This window comes from Schistocerca nitens, chromosome 2 (genome assembly GCF_023898315.1).
Source record: "Schistocerca nitens isolate TAMUIC-IGC-003100 chromosome 2, iqSchNite1.1, whole genome shotgun sequence".
NCBI classification, from domain to species: Eukaryota; Metazoa; Arthropoda; class Insecta; order Orthoptera; family Acrididae; genus Schistocerca; species Schistocerca nitens.
The window spans coordinates 629668505-629685881 of record NC_064615.1 but is presented as its reverse complement, the minus strand read 5'-3'; the positions used below and the strand labels follow the sequence as shown (position 1 = coordinate 629685881).

General features: G+C 41.7%; 1 protein-coding gene across 1 annotated transcript in view; it reads left to right on the top strand.

The window, feature by feature from the left end:
* LOC126236735 (ankyrin repeat domain-containing protein 6-like) overlaps window positions 1–17377 on the top strand; it is a 726845-nt gene that overhangs the window by 706267 nt on the left and 3201 nt on the right. The window contains exons 13-14 of the mRNA XM_049946266.1: window positions 3089–3375; window positions 9578–9835. Of these exons, the coding sequence (XP_049802223.1) occupies window positions 3089–3375; window positions 9578–9835 (545 nt within the window). The remainder of the gene's footprint in view (window positions 1–3088; window positions 3376–9577; window positions 9836–17377) is intronic.

Below are 17377 nucleotides of genomic sequence, written 5' to 3'. Positions count from 1 at the left end.
AGAATACCTAGTGGACTGAGGCATGAATGGGAATTTGGATTGGGCGGGAGGGGGGAGGGGGGGGGGGGAGGCATGCTGGGGTAGTTGTGCAGTTGTGCAAAGCCACTGTGCCAGGTTGGCGTAGTGGTTAGCACATCTGCCTAGTGAGCAGAAGACCCAGGTTTGAATCATGGCCTTTGTACATATTGTCATTCTTTGTTTGTCTGCTTATATAAGTGTTAACTTTGTCAAACTTTCTTTTACCATCTGCACAAACCATATTTCAATATAGTCTAATGCATCAGTTGTTACATCAGCATTTTCTTTAGCTACCCCCACCTTCTCAATATCAACAGCATCAATTTGCTTTGTGTTGAAGACCATTTTATTACTATCATCAGATCACATTTGCATTACTTCAGTTAAATCATTCTGACAATCAATAACATCAACTTCTAGCCCCTCACTATACATTTTTCCAGCTCATCTCCTCTTTCCAGTAGATTCTGACTCCAAATATCTGATAATGATCCCATATTCATTGACATTTTATGTCCTATTTTTGAAACAGGTTTTCACTAACTCTAAATGCTTGTCTCAGTTTTTAAATTGCTATTTAATGTCACTAGCATTTTTATTCATTTCTACTCTGAAACCACCGCTGTCACTTTTGCTATGAATATTCTCATTCACAAACTTCATCAACAGTGATTTAAGAGACTTGTTTTCCAACTTTTTCTGTGCACTCTCACCATCTACATTGTTTTTCATTTTCCTGTCATGCTTTTTATCAATATTGTCTGAAAACTTAAAAAACAATCAATTTTACCTTTTAATTGTCTCAGTGGTGGTAGGTGTAGCCATCAAAATTAGTCTGCCTTTCACACTTCTGCATCAGTTTGCAATATTTACTGCTGAATTTCATGCCAAATATCCTCACTGGCTGTTGCTCTGTCTAAAATAGTGCCGACCTTCTCATCTCTGATTGGCTGAAGCCCCTCCTTTGGCAGCATCCATGTTTTGCTGGTTACGCTGTGTCATAGTTAGTCTTGTTCTTGTCATTTGAATTAAATGCACTGTCCCTATTCACAGTTTTGTTTCACCCATGCCTTTTGAAATGTTTTCACTGTTCACTGCCACTACAACCCCCAGTATCACGTTTTAATCTGCAAATTCAAAATTATTTTCACTTATCGTTGTCCTTCATAAGTTCGTTTTTATTGTGCCTGAGCAGATGAACTTCCTCACCCACATAAACTGTACTTGGTACCGCCTAAGATTGTTATGACTATGCTAAGGTGGAATTGTTCTTCACATGCTAGAGTAATTTTTAGTTGTGCTAGGGTGGGACAACTCTTGAGCCATAGAGCACCAAATTGTAAGCCAACAACCTGATTTCTGTGGCCTCCGTCATCTCCTTGAAGGACTTTCAGTCTCTTGTCTTGACTCTGAAACTCTTATTTAGCATTTGATGGTGCTTGCTCAAAAAACTTTACACAACACCACAATTTACGTTGCATTTTTTATGCATTTATTAACCTCCAAGTTATATTGTTGTGATGATGACCAGTTTTTCTATTTCATGAGATTATTAGCCACTAAAATAGGTCAGCTTTCACAAGCAACTAACAGTCCTGTGGCAGAATTACTCAGAAAATTGTAAAGCTACTGAAGCTTAAATTAATGAAGCACTGCCCAACAATCAGTGATAGTTCCAAGAAGTCACTAGACAAAGTAATTAAGTGTCACACAGAATACAGACCATATTTGTACAAATCACAAAAGTTCACATAGACTATTGTCTAGTATTAAATAGCCATACAGAAGTACACTGCAGTAATTCACTTAGTTCAGTCATTAATAAAAGTCGCCACTCCCAATAATTGTTTGTTCTAATGACAATGACCATCCAATCCTCCTAACAACAATAACACATTTCAGTCAAAATATTCCTTAAGTGAAGCTACAGGAATTATTTTAAGCTTTTAAACATTGACAGTACTGAGTTTCCATGGATACCAATATATGTATTTTTGCAAACAACTTGCACATAACTATTGGATGAGCAAATACTACGAGCAGATTTGACATAGGTGTTACATGTCTGTTAGCTCAACCGTGTCTGGACACAGACTCCAAACTTAGTGGTATCTAACTATGTAAAGACTGGCATTTAAACATTATTATTTCAGAAATTCCACATTTGAAAATTGGCTATGTTAATCATTAATACAGATAAAAAAATTTGATTTATGATAGATCTAATAATCTAGGAAATTAAAAGAGGTTATGGCATGACTTTATGTATACACATTGGGAATACCTTACCTATGAGTACAAGTGCCATATTGGGAAATACTATAAGTTAGACGAAAATCTTAATGGTTCAGTCATCCGGTGCATAAAATTTAGATTTAGAAATGCGCAGTGGCAGATGTTAGAGTGTAACAAGCACTGAGGCAAAAATCTGCACTGGAAACGTAGCTCCTTCTGAAACTGAATATTAATTATCTCAAATTAATTAGTTTCACAGAATTTTGAATAAATTATTTAAATTTATAAAAATTAAAACAGTCTTTATCATACGAAAACATTTATGCAATCAAGACCATCAAGACTGTTCTAACTTAAAAGCAAAAAAAAAAAAAAAAAAAAAAAAAAAATATCAGTCAGATCACTGTTCTTCCAATGATGTTTAAAAAAGAAAAGTTATTTAAGAGTTGTAACTAATGGTGTCACAATGCCCAGAAATACATATTAGTCCATAATGTTTTGCTTATTACTTCAAGTAATAAAAGCTACACTTAGGTATAATTTCTAATTAACTCATTTCCTAACAAAACTAAGTGCAGCATTAGAATCAGCACACCAAATACATTACCCTGAATAATGAATCTAACAATAAGTGGAAAAACAGCTTAGATGACATTTTGAAATATTTCAACACCTCTCAGAGGCATACTACTGACAAGTACAAGATCTGAGAAATAAGCAAAGGGGTACAAAAATATATTATTCACAGGAGTCATAACTGATGGAATAGTTCCAACAAGCCACATCACAAGTCATGAGAAAAATGATTGAACCTTATAATAAATCACATTTTCAGGTCATCTAGTCATGCAACAGCACTACAGCATATTGAAGAAGATCGCCTGCAAAATATCTCCAATCACAAGCGCCCTGACAACATTAGGCACCAGAAAACTGTTGGCAACTGCATGGACAGATGGCTTAATAAGACTTTTAAGACTGATGGTGTCATAGATGGGAACAGAATAACTTCAAATGACAGGGCATATAAAAAAAGCAATGATCAAGAAGTGTCATTGCCACTTCAACATTCAGTGCCTGAAATGGTTGCACGGTTTCAGAACTCGCAGATGTCTCATACAGGTATTTATATATACTTTTCCACTTTTTCTTTCAGTTTTCATTTATGTTCATTAAAACACAGGAGTTGTCTTCCACAGCCAGATTTTATTTTAGCAGCAATAGAAAAATTAGTAATGAATGTATAGGATGAAATCAATGAGCAACTAAAGTGTCCAGTGAACTGATGTTTGAATATCAGCTCTGGTTTGGATTTTAATCAATGCCTTTTTAGTGGATTACCACCATACAGATGATAGGACAGAATTTGTGAAAATACTCATTCAACTGAAAGTAGAGTTCATGACACAGTGTTAAAGTACACAGAAAGCAAGGCACAAAGAGCAATTAAAAGCAAAGGACAAACAAAAAGAGTAGGGATGAGAAAGAGAAAGAGAGAGAGAGAGAGAGAGAGAGAGAGAGAGAGAAAGAGAGAGAGGGAATCAGACAAAATAAAAGAACAAACAGGTGCAGTAAATTTGAGTTTGTGTGTGTGTGTGTGTGTGTGTGTGTGTGTGTGTGTGTGAATAAAACACTACCTGCAAAGTTTCAGTGCAGTAGCAACTAAATTATTTATCCAAACAAAAAAAAAAAAGAAGCATGTGTCTTCATCATCATTATGTTTAGTAAACATGAGTGTCACACAGATGCCGATTAAACTACAGCAGTATATGTTACAAGAGAGGCACTGAGAATCATGGAAAGATTCACTGTTAAAAGTTCTGAGCATCCATTCCAAGAAGAGCCAGCATGCACATTACTTACTTCCAGATTATTTTGCAAAATGACCACAACTGAAAAATTAGACAAATTCAAAATACTCTCTGCTACAAGCAATAAGGTACATGTATGAGTGAGTACTTATGAGGTCGTTAAAACATATGAGGGGTTGGCCTGGGGAAAACGATTTGAATACTGGAGACTGAAGACAGTTTTGTTAGCAAAACCTATGCAAATGAGATGTGTCCTCTGTTCACCAGACAGTAAGCCAGCATCCTGGATTCAGCACTTGCAATGGGAAACGAGGTGGTAACATTGAATTCTTAATTATCAGACTTAGCCAAATTTTGCCATATGTCATATAGTGATGGCTTTTGAAACTGTCAATGAAACACTGCTCATTAGATGAGTGTTTGACACACAACAGCTCCCTTATTGATCTTAAAAAGGAGAATGCCATGTTTCAGCATCAGGTTTAACCCTACCCTTCTAACAGTGCTGCCACCATCGCTGCCACTGCCACCACCACCACCACCACCACCAAAATAACATACAAGCTGCTCACGTGACATAATTGATAAAGGATTGCATCAGGCTGTCAGTAGAACACAAAGGTTCCAAGTCTGAATCCTAATCTGGCACCCCGATTTAATCTGCCAGGAAGTTTCAAATGAGCACACAGTCCGCTCCAGAGTGAGAATCATTCTGGAATGAGTAAAAAAAATATTTATGTTGTCATTTCATTCTCCTGCAAGCCTGACATTTTTCAAAAGAATAATTCAACTTTCAAGTTTGGCAATGCAGAAAACAAGTTTTTCATCGCATGGTATACAGCATAAAAAAAAAGAGGTCTTGCAACAGGTGAACAGTGCTAGGTGACAAAAGTTGTGTATGTTATTAGTGAAACAACAACAACAACAACAACAACAACAAAGGCAAACATACAAGACAGAAGCAATGTAAAATCTGAAGTAGATGTACTGTTAACCAACTGAGTGTTGTGGACATGTTCACATACAGTGTCATAGCTTTCCCCGAAGTGCTGTGGACATGTTTACTAGTGCCACTAGATTGACTCCTGTGTTCTCTGGATGCAACACACAGCTGTAGCATGTCACAATCTCACAGTAGCTGTTCAAAGTCCTGGTTGGAATATTTGCATGCTGATGTTTGATTTTAAGGATGCTTTATGTTTTTTAATATTTTTCAGTATTGACACCAGATTACAGTTACCATTGTCCTATTCAGTATAGGCAGGACACAGTCCAGTGATTTTTGTTTTGTTTTGTTTTGTTTTATTTTATTTTTTTTAAGAAAAGTTATAGAGGTTCTAGGTTCTACCGGTAGTAGAACTGACAGTGACAATTTTTTATGTCAATAACTGATGATTTCTATAACATCTGAGAGTTCCAGTCCCAAACCACACATGTCAGCTGGCATAGTAGTCTATTTTTCCTGGCGGGTATTTAATTAGTTCTTCAGAATATCAGTAATCTGAAAGACACTGTGAAACTCTTTGAAATATAATATGCTTTGGGTATATTTGTAAAGGGGAAGAAGCGATTTTCAACCAGTTATGCATGTACTAAGAAATACTGATGAAATGGCTAGTATTTTTCAAATTTCAAAGATACTGGACATAACAAGCTTTGTTGCTATTTGTCATCCCTCATGCCCTGGATGAAAGAGTTGAAAACTGTCAATCGCTGGTCCTGAAAAGTACTTTTGAACACTTCAGCTTCCAACAAATTTATATTCTGAAATCATTCTGTCACTTCCAAGAATGTTCCACTTCAATAACTTTGTTGTTACCAAAGCAGAAACTGTATTCAAAATTGAGAAGACTAATGGCAAAGTTCATGTAGTTTTCTGATAACTTTTTGATCCATGATAAAAGCTTTCCAGTGGCAAAAACCAATTTTAGTTGAAATTGCAGTTATTTCAAACAGTGTATCTGAACCAAACAAAGAGTTTGGATTGAAAACAATCCTCAATGACTGATGGACTATTCACATATGAAAATTTTGTCTTGTATGTTGGTGCAATTACATAAATTGAATTCAACATCACCATGAAGAGAACTATTTGGAATGAGGGTATACTCCTTATGTTGACAACAGATTTGGAAGCCAAGAATTGTTTGTTTGCTTTTAAAAGCAGGCAATAACTGCATGTGATATTGTTTGTAGTAGTGGATGAAATAAGTAAAAAATTAAGGAGAAATTCAGTTTATGGCAGCTGATACAGGGGGTAGGGGGGAGGCATTTAATAAAACAATTGTATGTCCACTAAATTACACTACTGGCCATTAAAATTGCTACACCAAGAAGAAATACAGATGATAAATGGGTATTCATTGGAAAAATAAATTATACTAGAACTGACATGTGATTACATTTTCACACAATTTGGGTGCATAGATCCTGAAAAATCAGTACCCAGAACAACCACCTCTGGCCGTAATAATGGCCTTGATACACCTGGGCACTGAGTCAAACAGAGCTTGGATGGCGTGTACAGGTACAGCTGCCCACGCAGCTTCAACATGATACCACAGTTCATCAAGAGTAGTGACTGGCGTATTGTGACGAGCCAGTTGCTCGACCACCATTGACCAGACGTTTTCAGTTGGTGAGAGATCTGGAGAATTTGCTAGCCAGGGCAGCAGTCGAACATTTTCTTTATCCAGAAAGGCCGGTACAGCACCTGCAACATGCAGTAATGCATTATTCTGCTGAAATGTAGGGTTTCGCAGGGATCGAATGAAGGGAGCCACGGGTCGTAACACATCTGAAATGTAACATCCACTGTTCAAAGTGCCGTCAATGTGAACAGGAGGTGACCGAGATGTGTAACCAATAGCACCCCATACCATCACGCCGGGTGATACGCCAGTATGGCACTGACGAATACACGCTTCCAATGTGCGTTCACCACGATGTCACCAAACACGGATGCGACCATCATTATGCTGTAAACAGAACCTGGATTCATCTGAAAAAATGACATTTTGCCATGCGGCCATGGTCTCCGTGCTGATAGTTTATGCTGCTGCAAATGTCATCGAACTGTTCGTGCAGATGGTTGTTGTCTTGCAAACGTCGCCATCTGTTGACTAAGGGATGGAGACGTGGCTGCACGATCCGTTACAGCTATGCGGATAAGATGCCTGTCATCTCGACTGCTAGTGATACGAGGCCGTTGGGATCCAGCACAGCGTTCCGTATTACCCTCCTGAACCCACCGATTCCATATTCTGCTAACAGTCATTGGATCTTGACCAACGCGAGCAGCAATGTCGTGATACCATAAACCACAATCGCAATAGGTTACAATCCGACCTTTATCAAAGTCGGAAACATGATGGTACGCATTTCTCCTCCTTACACGAGGCATCACAACAACGTTTTACCAGCCAACATCGGTCAACTGCTGTTTGTGTACGAGAAATCGGTTGGAAACTTTCCTCATGTCAGCACATTGTAGGTGTCGCCACCGGCGCAAACCTTGTGTGAATGCTCTGAAAAGCTAATCATTTGCATATCACAGCATGTTCTTTCTGTCGGTTAAATTTCGTGCCTGTAGCACGTCATCTTTGTGGTGTAGCAATTTTAATGGCCAGTAGTGTAAAAACATATTTATATTTCGTCAACTTGGTCTGATGACACTCACACTCCCCCTGCCCCCCCCCCCCCACCCCTCCCCCCACCCTTTCCACAAAAAAGGAAAAGTTTGAAAATGTGTTCAGTACATATAAATAGTATCCAGACAATTAGAATTTCTGATTTTGAATCTTTGCTCTAGGTGAATTACTGCGGTGATGGGACTTATATGACAGTATTACACCTACTTGAAATGTGAACTACAAACAATTGAAAATGTGGCTTTCAATGTACCAACTAAAAAAGAAATCAAATAATTTACAGTACTTTATCTATGGAGTTATTTTCTTATCAACAAAAAGTATTTGGACAATATAATTACACTCCTGGAAATTGAAATAAGAACACCGTGAATTCATTGTCCCAGGAAGGGGAAACTTTATTGACACATTCCTGGGGTCAGATACATCACATGATCACACTGACAGAACCACAGGCACATAGACACAGGCAACAGAGCATGCACAATGTCGGCACTAGTACAGTGTATATCCACCTTTCGCAGCAATGCAGGCTGCTATTCTCCCATGGAGACAATCGTAGAGATGCTGGATGTAGTCCTGTGGAACGGCTTGCCATGCCATTTCCACCTGGCGCCTCAGTAGGACCAGCGTTCGTGCTGGACGTGCAGACCGCGTGAGACGACGCTTCATCCAGTCCCAAACATGCTCAATGGGGGATAGATCCGGAGATCTTGCTGGCCAGGGTAGTTGACTTACACCTGGCACGGGATACATGCGGACGTGCATTGTCCTGTTGGAACAGCAAGTTCCCTTGCCGGTCTAGGAATGGTAGAACGATGGGTTCGATGACGGTTTGGATGTACCGTGCACTATTCAGTGTCCCCTCGACGATCACCAGTGGTGTACGGCCAGTGTAGGAGATCGCTCCCCACACCATGATGCCGGGTGTTGGCCCTGTGTGCCTCGGTCGTATGCAGTCCTGATTGTGGCGCTCACCTGCACGGCGCCAAACACGCATACGACCATCATTGGCACCAAGGCAGAAGCGACTCTCATCGCTGAAGACGACACGTCTCCATTCGTCCCTCCATTCACGCCTGTCGCGACACCACTGGAGGCGGGCTGCACGATGTTGGGGCGTGAGCGGAAGATGGCCTAACGGTGTGCGGGACCGTAGCCCAGCTTCATGGAGACGGTTGCGAATGGTCCTCGCCGATACCCCAGGAGCAACAGTGTCCCTAATTTGCTGGGAAGTGGCGGTGCGGTCCCCTACGGTACTGCGTAGGATCCTGTGGTCTTGGCGTGCATCCGTGCGTCGCTGCGGTCCGGTCCCAGGTCGACGGGCACGTGCACCTTCCGCCGACCACTGGCGACAACATCGATGTACTGTGGAGACCTCACGCCCCACGTGTTGAGCAATTCGGCGGTACGTCCACCCGGCCTCCCGCATGCCCACTATACGCCCTCGCTCAAAGTCCGTCAACTGCACATACGGTTCACGTCCACGCTGTCGCGGCATGCTACCAGTGTTAAAGACTGCGATGGAGCTCCGTATGCCACGGCAAACTGGCTGACACTGACGGCGGCGGTGCACAAATGCTGCGCAGCTAGCGCCATTCGACGGCCAACACCGCGGTTCCTGGTGTGTCCGCTGTGCCGTGCGTGTGATCATTGCTTGTACAGCCCTCTCGCAGTGTCCAGAGCAAGTATGGTGGGTCTGACACACCAGTGTCAATGTGTTCTTTTTTCCATTTCCAGGAGTGTATTAATTAATTAATTTTGCTTACTAATATGGTGAAGGCATTTTTAAATACATTTATATGTGCATCATACTAAAAGAAAATGTATTCCATATCATGCAAGTACTATCTGTATTTACAGCCATCCAGAAGTGCTACAGTCATCCATCTGAGCGAGTTGGTGATAGCTCAGATTCAAGTGAAGATGAGTGTGAAGGTCAGGCTGCCGCAGTGGTGCCAAATTATGAAAATGTCTGCCCTCAGCCTGATGCCTCACAATTGGCCAGGCAGCGTGTTGGTGTCTACAGCCCAACACATGAAGCTAGCGATCTTCATAATGATTCAGGTTACAGTACAAGACTGTATGGCAGTTCTAAAGGACCTTCACCCTCTTTGTCAGGTAAATGCAAAAACATTTCAAAAAGGTTGATTATTCTTAAAGAAAGTATAATTTTCTGGATGGTATATAATACTATGATGCCCTTATGTTGTTTTGTTCCTCAGCATCATTTACATAAACCTTCAATACATTGGAATATGTTTTCTTGTCCCCAGTTTCTCTGCTAGCTTTTGCAAACAGGACTCCTAGCAGAAGCCAGTTTTTTGCCTGTCTACACATTTATCCTTTGATGATATTCTGCAAGCAGATTTTCTCCATCCAATACAACTAATTTATCAGTTCATTGCTCACATTAGTCTGTTAGTCTGTGTGCATATGATTTTTTATTTACACTGAGTGCAGGGAAAGGAACAACCAGAACATGCAAATTGGACAATATGGAAACCAAACATCTTATTAGATTATTTGAAAGAGATCCTCTACTAACGAAGCAAATAGGAAATAAAATGGGAAGGGGGAATGAAAACTGTTCAGAAACTGAAGTTTTGAGACACAGAAAGTTGTGACTATCTACTTTTTGCATTGAGCCTGTCTTGTGGTCCTGCATAATGAAAGTTTTTTTCTGGATATAAGAATTACATTTTGATACAAAGTGCAGTGAGAAAAATTACACAACTGTTGCAGGTATAAATATGCCACAGTACAACTGAAAGGGTTGGCAGAAGAAAGTGCTAACCCACAACAGCATATTTTGAGTTTAAAAAACAAATGTAATAAGAGAAGATAACAATTGAAAGGATTGATTGCTACTCATTACATACATGAGGCTGTCAGTTGCAGGCTGGCATGCACAATGAAAAAGAATGCTAGATATATTCTGTGATCACACACCCTATCCTCATTCCTTCACAACCTCAACACCTTATTTCCATCCACTTCAGTTGGTTCTTCTCAACCTCCCATGCAATCGAGCCACCTGTAGATGTTGTATCTGCAACTCCTTTGCACTGTATGCTGAAGATATCACAAAGGCCTTCGCAGATATGCACTATCCCCCAGACCTAGTCCCCAAATAGATTTCCCATGTCGTATTCCCCCCCCCCCCCACACACACCCACCCACCCACCCACACACACACACACACACACACACAAAATCCCCTCATCACCCTCAAGATTCAGCTATAAAGGAGCATCTCCTCATCACCAAATACCACCCCCGACTGGAACAACCAAACCACATCCTTCGTCGGGGTTTGGATTATCAATCCCTACCCAACACCCTTCCCAACCCTCCTAAAGTGATTTTCTGCTGCCCCACCAACCTAGTATACCCCACTCCATGCCACTCCCAACCCCATTCCAAGTGCAAGACCTGGCCAATCCACACACCGCACACTTCCTATTCCAATAGTCACAGGCTTATCCTACCTTATCAGAAGCCAGGCCACCAGTGAAAGCAGTCATGTCGTGTATCAGTTGTGCTGCAATCATTGTTTAGCTTTTTATATTGGTATGACCACCAACAAGCTATCCACTACGATAAATACCCAATGCCTTACTGTGGCCAAGAGAAAAGTGGACCACCTGTAGCTCAACATGGAGCTAAGCATAACATGCTTGATTTCAATGGCAACCCAGCCATCTGGATCCTCCACACTAATACCAGCTTTTCTGTACTGCAAGGATGGGAGTTATCCTTACAACACACTCGTCTTCTTCTTCTTTATCATCGCCTTGTCCCACATCACGTAGGGTCGGCGTTGCTCTTCTGGATCCTTCTCCTCCATAGTACTCTATCCATTGCCTCTTCCTTCTTCCATCCTTTCTCCCTTAGGTCCCCAGATATCTTATCCTTCCACCTCATCTTCGGTCTTCCTCTCCTTCTCGCTCCTTCAATCTTTATATCTTCAACTCTGTTTCCGATATACTCTTCCCCTTTTCTCTGTAAGTGTCCATACCACCTTAGTCTGCTCTCTTGTATCTTTTTCCCCATGGGCGCACTTTCACAGCTCCTCTAACGAATTCATTTCTAATCCTGTCCTTCCTTGTTATACCACACATCCACCTCAGCATCCTCATTTCCGTCACTTCCATCTTCCTTTCCTGGGCTACTGTGATTGGCCATGTCTCTGCCCTGTATATCATAGCAGGCCTTACCACCGATTTGTACACTTTCCCTTTAAGCCCAATGCTCACCTTCTTGTCACACAACACTCCACTCATTTTCATCCAGTTGTTCCAATCACAATTTATTCTGTGTTGTATCTCACTTTCCAGTCCTCTGTCCCTCTGAATGTACGACCCCAGGTATTTAAATTTGCAGACCGATTTCAGCTCATCATCCTGGATCGTGGAAGACCTCATCTGCACATCCTTCAGCGCTAAATATTCTGACTTTGTCCTGCTAATTTTCATCCCTTTTTCTTCTAGTGCCTTCCTCCAATCCTCCAGCTTTTCCTCAAGTGTGTCGATGCTCTGCTCACAAAGAACCACATCATATTCCACAAACATCATATTCCACAATGCTTCCTTCTTCACATCTTTCACCAGCACATCCATAATCAGGTCAAAGAGGTAGGGACTAAGCACAGACCCTTGATGTAACCCTACTTTTACTGGCAACTACTTTGTCATGCCCACACTACTTTTCACCTGTGTCATTGCTCCTCTGTGCATTTCCTTCACTAACCTCACATACTTCTCCAGCACGCACTGCTCTCTCATGCTTCTCCATATTTCATCCCTTGGGACTCTGTCGTATGCTTTCTCCAAATCAATGAAAGCCATATGTAGATTGGCTTGTAGCTCCCCGTGTCTCTCCACGATCCGCCTTAAAGCATGTATTGCATCAGTCATTCCTCTTCCAGGCATGAACTCAAACTGTTCTTCACACACCACAGTCTCCTTGCGTAATCTTGCTTCTATAACTCTCTCCCAAATGTTCATTGTGTGTGCCATCAGTTTAATACTTCTGTAGTTACCGCAGTCCTGCACGTCACCTTTCCCCTTAAATATTGGGATCAGTACACTAGTTCTCCACTCGTCTGGCATCTCCTGTCACCAAATCTTCTTCATTAAATCCCAAAGGAGCCCAATTCCCTTTTTACCAAGATACTTCTATACCTCAATGGGGATCTTGGTCTGGGCCAACTGCCTTCCCATTTTTCATCCTTTCAACTGCCCGTTCGACTTCATCTCTAATTATATCCATCGTTAATCCTTTGTTTGCCCCTCCTTCCTTAGTTTTCACTCTTACATTTCCTTCATTCAGCAATTTCTCAAAATAATTTAACCACCTTTGGATTATTTTTCCATGGTCATGCAGAATTATTCCTGTTTCATCTTTCATTTGTTTCATTGCTGTTAGATCCTTAGAAGCTTTATCTCTTGATTTGCCTATCCGTATCAGTTGTCTCATATCCTGATTTTTCTGTAGTCGTTTGTATGCCTCCCTTACTGATTCAGCTTTAGCTTTACCACGGCTCGTTTTGCCTCCTCCTTTGCACTTTTGTATGCTTGCCCATCCTCAGCGCTTCCGGACATATCCCATTTCCTCTTAGCGTCTTTCTTTTCCTTCACACCCTTCTGCACCTCTTCATTCCACCACCATTCTTCCTTATGTTTTGGCACCCCTCTCCCAGATGTTAACCCAAACACTTCCTCCCCAGTCTTCCTTATAACAGCACTATTTATTTTCCACCACTCCTGCACACTCTCTGCCAGTTTTACCTTTCCCAGTACTTTTTCACTAAACTCCTCTCTCAAATTTTTATCCTTTAATCTCCACCACTTAATTTTCCTTTCACATTGATTTATGTGTCTCTGTCTTTTACATACTTTCATCTCACAATCTGCTACAATCAACTTATGTTGTGTTGCTATTCCTTCGCCGTATATGACCTTCGTATTTCGCACCTCCCCACATATTTTTCCTTCTACATAATATGTAATCAATTTGGCTTTTATTTTGGCTACTCCTGTGTGTTATTAGTTTTTCTCTTTTTCTTTGGAAGTAGGTATTCGTAATCACTAGATCAAAAGCCACTGCAAACTCCATTATCTTTTTTCCATCCTCATTTCTCTCACCATACACCATCCTCCATGCACCTCTCTTCCCCACCTTTCCTTCCGCCAACATGACCATTTAGATCCCCTCTGACTATCACTCTTTCATTCTCTGGTATTCCGACCATTACTCCATCCAAATCTCTCCAAAATATTTCCTTCTCGTCCTCCGCAACATCCTGCTTGGGGTGCATGGGCTGTCAGCACTGTTACTATTTCTCCGCCAATCATCATCTTTACATACATGATCCTATCATTTACTCTGCTGACTTCACATACCTCTTCTTGAAGCTCTCTGTGCAAAATAACTCCAATCCATTTCTTGATTCCAGGCTTGCACTACTATAAAGTAGCTTATAACCTTCAGCTAAGATCTTTGCCTTATTGCCCTTCCACCTTGTCTCTTGCACACATAAAGCCTTTATCTTCATCCTCTGCATCATGTCTACTATCTCTCTTCCCTTTCCCGTCATCATTCCCATGTTTAGAGTTCCCACTCTGATCTTGAACACCTTTGGATCCTTCGCAAAACGCCTCCCCCGGAGATCCGAATGGGAGGCTATTACTCCAGAACATTTATCTGGAGAAGCATCCATCATTCCTCTTGTTTTGGCAATGTTTTTACAGCCGGATGCCCTTCCTGGCGCCAACCCCCTTCCCTTGTTAGAGGGGCGGAGGCTTGCTAGTTTTGGTCCGCTCTGGGTATTTTATTTCCTGAATTCCCACCGTATTTGGTGAGCATTCCCCTATCTGCCACCCGGGGAGGTGCCCGATGGGAGACTAGCAACTCCACTCCTTACAAAACACACTGCTCCCGAAATCATCCTGGCCCCCAACCTAAGATAACTTATTGTCACTGCACCCACCACTAAACAGTTTGTGCCCCCTCTGTCTTATCACTTCCTCCCAGCTGACATCCTCTAACCCTCATTGTGTACTGCTCACTGCCAATGCACCCACCAAGCTTTTACCCTTCTCTGCTCCTCTCCTTTCCACTCCTTCCCCCCCCCCCCCCCAAGCATCCTGATGCTGACCAGCTAGCCACGTCTGGCACCTCTAGTCGATGCACACTATGCCAGGCAGCACTGTTTACTCTTCCTCTACCTGTACCCCCCTATCCCTCTCCCTTCCCTGCTCCACTATGGATGTTGCTCCCATTCAATGCATTTCAGTTCTCTCTCTCTCTCACTCACACACACACACACACACACACACACACACACACACACACACACACACAGTCATCTCCAGGTGCTCTCTCTGGTCCATCCATAAAATCTTCCTACTCTGTAGCCCCACGTTTCTGCATCCAATCTCCTTCCACTAAAAAAGTGGTCCACTGATAGTGACCGGGCCAAATATCTCACAAAATAAGCTTCAAACAAAAAAACTACAAAGAACAAAACTTGTCTAGCTTGAAGGGGAAAACCATATGGCACTGTGGTTGGCCCATTAGATGGCGCTGCCATAGGTCAAACGGATATCAACTGCGTTTTTTTTTAAATAGGTACCCCCATTTTTTATTACAAATTCGTGTACTTCGCTTTGTAATAGATGGCGCTGTAATAGTCACAAATGTATAAGTATGTGGTACCATGTAACATTCCGCCAGTGCGGACGGTATTTGCTTCGTGATACATTACCCTTGTTAAAATGGACAGTTTACCAATTGTGGAAAAGGTCGATATCGTGTTGATGTATGGCTATCGTGATCAAAATGCCCAACAGGCGTATGCTATGTATGCTGCTCAGTATCCTGGACGACATCATCCAAGTGTCCGGACCGTTCACCAGATAGTTATGTTATTTAAAGAAACAGTAAGTTTTCAGCCACATCTGAAATGTCGACCACGACCAGCAACAAATGATGATGCCCAAGTAGGTGTTCTAGCTGCTGTCGCAGCTAATCCGCACATCAGTAGCAGACAAATTGCGCGAGAATCTCGAATCTCAAAAACGTCAGTGTTGAGAATGCTACATCAACATCAATTACACCCGTACCATATTTCTATGCACCAGGAATTGCATGATGATGACTTTGAACGTCATGTACAGTTCTGCCAGTGGGCACAAGAGAAATTACGGGACGATGACAGATTTTTTGCAAGCGTTCTATTTAGCGACGAAGCGTCATTCACCAACAGCAGTAACGTAAACCAGCATAATATGCACTATTGGGCAACGGAAAATCCACGATGGCTGCGACAAGTGGAGCATCAGCGACCTTGGCGGGTTAATGTATGGTGCGACATTATGGAAGGATAATTGGCCCCCATTTTATCGATGGCAATCTAAATGGTGCAATGTATATTGATTTCCTACGTAATGTTCTACCAATGTTACTACAAGATGCTTCACTGCATGACAGAATGGCAATGTACTTCCAACATGATGGATGTCCGGCACATAGCTCGCGTGCAGTTGAAGCAGTATTGAATAGCATTAGGAAATGAGACACTTAAAGTAGTAAAGGAGTTTTGCTATTTAGGGAGTAAAATAACTGATGATGGTCGAAGTAGAGAGGATATAAAATGTAGACTGGCAATGGCAAGGAAATCGTTTCTGAAGAAGAGAAATTTGTTAACATCGAGTATAGATTTAAGTGTCAGGAAGTCGTTTCTGAAAGTATTTGTATGGAGTGCAGCCATGTATGGAAGTGAAACATGGACGATAACCAGTTTGGACAAGAAGAGAATAGAAGCTTTCGAAATGTGGTGCTACAGAAGAATGCTGAAGATAAGGTGGGTAGACCACGTAACTAATGAGGAGGTATTGAATAGGATTGGGGAGAAGAGAAGTTTGTGGCACAACTTGACTAGAAGAAGGGATCGGTTGGTAGGACATGTTTTGAGGCATCAAGGGATCACAAATTTAGCATTGGAGGGCAGCGTGGAGGGGAAAAATCGTAGAGGGAGACCAAGAGATCAATACAGTAAGCAGATTCAGAAGGATGTAGGTTGCAGTAGGTACTGGGAGATGAAGAAGCTTGCACAGGATAGAGTAGCATGGAGAGCTGCATCAAACCAGTCTCAGGACTGAAGACCACAACAACAACAACAATTCCATGACAGGTGGATTGGTCGATGAAGCACCGGATCTGACGTCCCCGGATTTCTTTCTGTGGGGAAAGTTGGAGGATATTTGCCATTGTGATCCACCAACAATGCCTGACAACATGTGTCAGCTCAATATCAATGCATGTGCGAACATTACGGGAGGCGAACTACTAACTGTTGAGAGGAATGTCGTTACACGTATTGCCAAAGCATTGAGGTTGACGGATATCATCTTGAGCATTTATTGCATTAATGTGGTATTTACAGGTAATCACGCTGTAACACCACACATTCTCAGAAATGATAAATTCACAAAGGTACATCTATCACATTGGAACAACTGAAACAAAATGTTCAAACGTACCTACATTCTGTATTTTAATTTAAAAAACCTATGTGTTACCAACTGTTCGTCTAAAATTGTAAGCCATATGTTTGTGACTATTACAGTGCCATCTATCACAAAGTGAAAAAAGTTG